Source organism: Anolis carolinensis, unplaced genomic scaffold, assembly GCF_035594765.1.
Source record: "Anolis carolinensis isolate JA03-04 unplaced genomic scaffold, rAnoCar3.1.pri scaffold_83, whole genome shotgun sequence".
In the NCBI taxonomy this organism is placed as follows: domain Eukaryota; kingdom Metazoa; phylum Chordata; class Lepidosauria; order Squamata; family Dactyloidae; genus Anolis; species Anolis carolinensis.
The window spans coordinates 1-5,644 of NW_026943892.1; the positions used below are offsets into that span (position 1 = coordinate 1).

Below are 5,644 nucleotides of genomic sequence, written 5' to 3' on the forward strand. Positions count from 1 at the left end.
CGTCACCAGTCTCCGGGCAGCCTCGCCCTGGCCTTCCCGCCCGCGGGTCATGTGACGGGCTGAGTGACCGTTGGGAAGGCCGAGGCCTGAGCCGGGAGCGAGGGGGGAGGGGCGGGGAGGGGCGGGGCCTGCCTTCTTCCTTCCTTCCTTCCTTCCTTCCTTCTCTCCGAGCCCGAGCCTGCGGCCTCGTCCTCCGCCTCGTCAGTCCTGGTGAGTCTCGTTGCCAGGCCTCCTCCCGAGGGCCCAAGAGGAGCCAAGGCCCAAGGGAGGGAGGGAGGGAGGGAGGGGAGGCCGAGGAGGGCCCGGGCCTGGCCCACTCCCAGGCGGGCCTTCCTCTCTCGTTCTCTCCCTGGGAACACAGGCCACCACCGCTCTCTCTCGCTCTCTCTCTCTCTCTCTCTCTCTCTCTCTCTCTCAGCCAGGCCTGGGCAAGCTCCGGGCCTCCCTCCGGGGCGGGGTTTTGGACTCCAACTCCCAGAAGGCCTCCCCTCAGGCCCCGCAGGCCTCCCCTTCACCTCCACCTCAAGACTGCGGAGAGAGAGAGAGAGAGAGAGAGAGAGAGAGAGAGAGAGAGAGAGAGCAAGGGACTGGGGAAGGGAGGTCAACAGACCAAGAGAAGGAAGGAAGGAAGGAAGGGCGCTCGGAAAGGGAGGGGCCCCCAGGGATCAGCTGGCATGGACATTCACAACAGAGGGACATGCAGACAAAGGGAGAACAACAACAACAACAACAACAACAACAACAACATTTGTATCCTGCCACCATCTCCCCCAGAGGGGACTCGGCGTGGCTCACAGAAAGATCCCATACAAAACAGGAACAATATACAAGACAGCAATCAACAAGAAGCCCTGCTTGACTCTCAAGCCAAAAGTGGGTGGTAGAAATCACATGGTACAAAAGCTGACTGGCACAACCTGGGGATCCCAACCAGGCCCTGGAAAGACAGGCGCTTGGCTCCTCTGCTGCTGAATTCACAGGCCCAGTGGGGAAGACATCTCACCACGTTCAAACAGTGGACGTGGCTCTTCATGAGACATGCCGCACCCTCACAGGATGTCTGCGCCCCACACCACTGGAGAAATGATACTGTTGAGTCCCTCTGGGGAGAGAGGGCAGTCTAGAAATGATATGGTATTTATTATTATTATTATTATGATTATGGCACCATCTGACATCTGTGGGGAAGTAGCAGCCTGTAATGAAAGGACCAAGGCAGTGACATCTCTGGCCCATCCCCTGTTTGGATATCAGCCAGCATGTCAATGCCTTAAATCAAGAAATAGTTTCCTAAGATCTACAAAGATACTCGCAGGAACACCTCAGCAACAACTTTATTTGTGTGTCCCGCCTCCATCTCTCACTCCTTCCTTCCTGGCCTGAGATGGAGGGATGGAGAATGACCTCCACAAGAGGAAACGAAATTTGGGACAGATGAGGTATCAAAGAAATTGCTTTGGGGGGGGACGGGGGACACACACGGTGGTATGGGATAATATATATGTATATATATGGGTGAAAATAACAGTGGATGCAAAAATGTATTGTAGAATTGTTTTGAATATTGAATATTATGCGTCTGCTGTATAACAAGGGGTGTCTATATTTTTTAAAAGAACGATATCAATGTCTTCTGTATCATGAGGAAAAGGAAGGGGGTGGAGGGGGGAAGAGAAGCCTTGTCTTTGTTATAGCTTTTACATCGATCTCTTTAACCCAAGCCCTAGTATTATAGACAGTGTCTAAAGTTTTGGAAGATCCAAATGTCCTCTGTGACAGAAACGAATGCACTCTTGTCCTCAGGACTTTGCCTTCCCACGCTATCCACTCTCCTTCCCGCCTTCTTTTCCAGTTCTTTGCGTGTATTCCATATCATAACGACTGCCATATAGATCTAAACTATCAATTCCATTAGTTAGTAAATTAGGATTGTGTGGGTAAGAATTCACTATGTTACATTGTTATCTTCTTTTATTTAAACACTACACAAATATGTATTCATATATATGTTGTTGCTCTAAAATACCTAATTAACAAGGCTCGCAACCTTTTGTGTTCTAATCAAAGAGTGCTGATAGGTCAATTATTCAAAGTCTCTTGAATAAAGAGTTCAGAAATAGTACAAAATGTAACTGTATACTATTAATAATATTTTAGTCAACAGATCCTGCTGTGGCCATCTTCCTTTGCTTTGTGAATTCAATGAATGGCTTCCATTCTTCTTGGAAGTTTCTGTGTATTTGTTTGTTGTACAGCTAAAGTTAGTTTGTCCTATTTGGCCATTTCAAAACCTTTTGTCATCCAGTTTTCTGGTGTTGGCATGTCTTGTTGTTTCCATAGTTTTGCGTATTCAGTTCTTGCTTCTGTTGTCATATAAAGAAAGAGTCTTTCTTGATGTTTCTCAGTAGAAAAAGTTATGGTTTTAATGGGATTTTGTACTCAAGAATAGTTTCCATGTCTGTGTGGATTTTTATTCAGAATTCATTAGAATTTGGGCAAGTCCCAACATATCATGTGTGTGTGTGTATTTGAGAGTTTTTCTGGAGTTATGTACCATCTATGTATCATTTTGTTGAAATTTTATTTAATTGTGTGACTCCTTGTAAATTTTAGTCATTTTTACCAGAGCTCTTCCCATTCTCGTGGACTTATTGCTCAGCCTAGAATTTTCACCCACTGAATCATAGGTTTTTTAATTTCTTCATCAATTGTAAAATCTTTCAGAGGAAATTGATGCAGCTTCCCAGCTGGCTTGTTTTTTGTCTGTAGCAGTTGGTTCTGCTTACAATATGAAACACATATATCAAACAATTACAATCACATTTCAAAATTCCATTTCAATTAAATTACATTCAAACCTTTATAAATATACATTTCAAGTCCAAACGCGGTCTGTCATTATACCTTGGATCATATAGTTGTCATTTCTGCTGCTACTATTGCTCAAAAGCCTGGTCCCACAACCTTTCTGCCTTTCTTTCACAGAGGAAATGTGATTTTTGGCTGAGAATTTCGGAGTAGAGCCTGTGGAGGGATTTCTTTCCCTTGAAAGAAAGAAGAGGGAGGAAAAACATCTTGGATACGGTTGGGTTCTTCACCAGAGTGGTTCCAACATGGAGAGACCCAACTCACGTGGGCCTGAAGCAGGACCTGGGGGCAGTGGGGAATCCTGGGAAAGAACCAGACATGAGTCCCTGAGTGTGGACCTTGACAGCTCGGACACACAGCGCCAGCGCTTCAGGCAGTCCTCCTACCAAGAGGGTGAAGGACCCAGAGGGGTTTGCAGTCGTCTCCACGATCTGTGCCGCCAGTGGCTGAAGCCAGAGCAGCACACCAAGGCCGAGGTGCTGGACCTGGTGACCCTGGAGCAGTTCCTGAGCATCCTGCCCCCAGAGATGGGGAGCTGGGTCCGAGAGTGTGGGGCAGAGACCTGTTCCCAGGCGGTGGCCCTGGCGGAAGGCTTCCTCCTGAGTCGGGCCGAGGACAAGGAGCAGGAAGGACAGGTGAGAGCATTCCCTCTGGGTTTCACTAACCTGGAGACTGATGGACAGGTTAAACGTGCATCCTGCCTTTCTTCCAAGATGGGACCGATGTGGGGGATGAGCAAGGCCCTGCTCCCTCGGCCTCTCTCCCCACCTGCTCTGCCCCTCCATCTCTACCGTCAGCTTGGTTGATGCTCTGCTCAAGATAGAACATAGACAATGATGGGAGGGGGAGGGGGGCATTGGTTCCAAACTAGGTTGCCATCTCAGAGTTATTCTTTCCAAAAAGGTCTATAGGTCTGTGATATTTCTGAACTTTTTCCAAACTCCTTCTGGAACACTCTGTGCTATTCCAGGCCCATAATAACTCCATGGAAGTCCTTCCACCAGAGGAATCTCCACCAGACACCACCCAGAGTCTCAGGCAGAAGGAGCTGAAGCGGGAAGGAGACGGGGCTGCCGCCTTGCAGGGTGAGAAGGAACTCTTCTGGGAGTTTTGGGGGTTTGTGCCAGTGGAAATCCCGCTTTGGGGGGATGATTGTACACCCACGGTTTGAGCTTCAGAAGGTGAAGGATCATTTGGCCTTGAGATGGGTATATATCTTAAACTCATGTCCTTTGTGTGATGTTTTATGGACTTAATATGTATTTTATAGAAAGGCAGTTTTAATGTAGATCTTTTATAGTTATATATATATCTTTCTTGAATTTTGACAATGTTTGTGTTTTTAAAATTATGTTGTAACCTCCCTCGAACTGCAAGGAGAGGCGAGTAAGAAATAAAATTATTATTATTATTATCATTATTATTGTTATTGTTATATGTACACATTCAGTTGCTAGAGGTGTAACTTCAGTTTGATTTGCAGTTTTCTTTCTTGCAATAGGACTGAAAATGCAGCCTTCAGTGTCTTCCCAGGTGGGACCCTAAGCTGAGCCGAGCCCTGAAACTGAGCTGGAAGACAAACAGACGGCAAAGAATCACTTTAGTCAGTTGAACCACCAAGCCCAATACTAGTTTCATTCGAACATCCTCACAGCACTGCTTGCGAGATAAAGTCCTAAACCCTAACTCATCGGTTTCTTTATAGGACTGCAATGGTCACCTCTGAGGCCTGTTTCTGTGACCAGCTTTCCACCCCTTGCTTTCTCTCCAGGGTCTGGAATGATGCTGTTGCCGAATCCTCAGCCGTTTCTCCCCCTTTGCGATGGAGTGGGACTGAGTCAGGTAAGCAGGAGGATTCCTGGGAGAGGAGGACTGGGCCTGCCGGGGTGCCTTTGGTTCCAGGCTTAATCAGCAAATATCTGTTTAAACAGACAAGATTTAAGGTGTTTCCTTAGAAGTGAAATACTGAAGGCACAATTACAAGGAGGGGAAAAAATGAAGAGAAAACTAAAGAAACCAGAATCGATGTTCAAAGAAATTTCAACTGAGCTATGATTGAAAAGGGACATGTACAGGAAATGGAAAGGGGGGGGGGGGGATCACCAAGGAATGTAAACAAGTAATCAGCATAAGTAGGGAAAAAGTCTAACTCAGAAAATGAGGTCAGATGAAAAAATGTGCCAAGAGTAGGGTCTGTGCCTGGAGAAGGTGGTGGAATGCTAACCGGGGATAGGCAAGAGTTAGAATATGATCTCCCAAAAGGAAATGGGTATTCTACCTGAGCAAGATGGAGCAACTGGGGAAATGCAACCCAAAATGGGTAAAGAAGTGGTCCAGGAATACCTGGCCACTCTCGATGAATCCCAGTCTCCAGGGCCAGGTGAACTACAGCCAAGGGTATTGAACTAACAGCAGTAATCCCAGAACCACTGTCAATCCTCTTTGTTCATTTTTGGGAACAGGAGAAGTCCCAGCAGGCTGGAGGAGGCAAAAGTTGTCTCTGTCTCCAAGAATGGACCAAAAAGAGGTCCCCTAACAATGACCATCCAGTTATCTTGACTTGTCCCATAAGCAGTTGGAGCAGCTGTTTAGACTCCCAAATGTTTATAAGGAGGAGATCGTTTGATGTGGATCGATAATAGTTATAGAGGGAGCGGATCTGTTTGTTTGCTATTATGCACTCTTTATCGAACCAATTTTTGGATCTGACCCTGGGTTGCCTCGGCATTCTTTGCCAATCGTATAGTTTTTGAAAGATAGGTTTTATAAGGGATTC

At 46.7% G+C, this 5,644-nt stretch overlaps 1 protein-coding gene across 3 annotated transcripts; it reads left to right on the forward strand.

The window, feature by feature from the left end:
* Positions 1-7: 7 nt before the first annotated feature.
* Positions 8-4,285, forward strand: LOC134295147 (zinc finger protein 24-like). Of its 3 annotated transcripts, none has more exons than XM_062967036.1 (3): positions 8-210; positions 2,986-3,503; positions 3,839-4,285. In XM_062967036.1, exons 2-3 carry the CDS (start codon positions 3,114-3,116, stop codon positions 4,037-4,039), a joined length of 591 nt encoding a protein of 196 aa, XP_062823106.1. In that variant the 5' UTR covers positions 8-210; positions 2,986-3,113; the 3' UTR covers positions 4,040-4,285. The 3 variants fall into 3 exon arrangements, with proteins under 3 accessions (XP_062823106.1, XP_062823108.1, XP_062823107.1); XM_062967038.1 differs by lacking the exon at positions 8-210 and adding an exon at positions 384-1,134; XM_062967037.1 differs by lacking the exon at positions 8-210 and adding an exon at positions 1,158-1,439.
* Positions 4,286-5,644: the final 1,359 nt, after the last annotated feature.

What these genes read in the sequence shown, in the direction of transcription:
- LOC134295147 (XM_062967036.1), top strand. Translation starts at nt 3,114, where the DNA reads ATGGAGAGACCCAACTCACGTGGGCCTGAAGCAGGACCTGGGGGCAGT. An exon ending in ACAAGGAGCAGGAAGGACAG is followed by an intron (nt 3,504 to 3,838) that starts GTGAGAGCATTC and finishes GTGCTATTCCAG; the next exon opens with GCCCATAATAACTCCATGGA.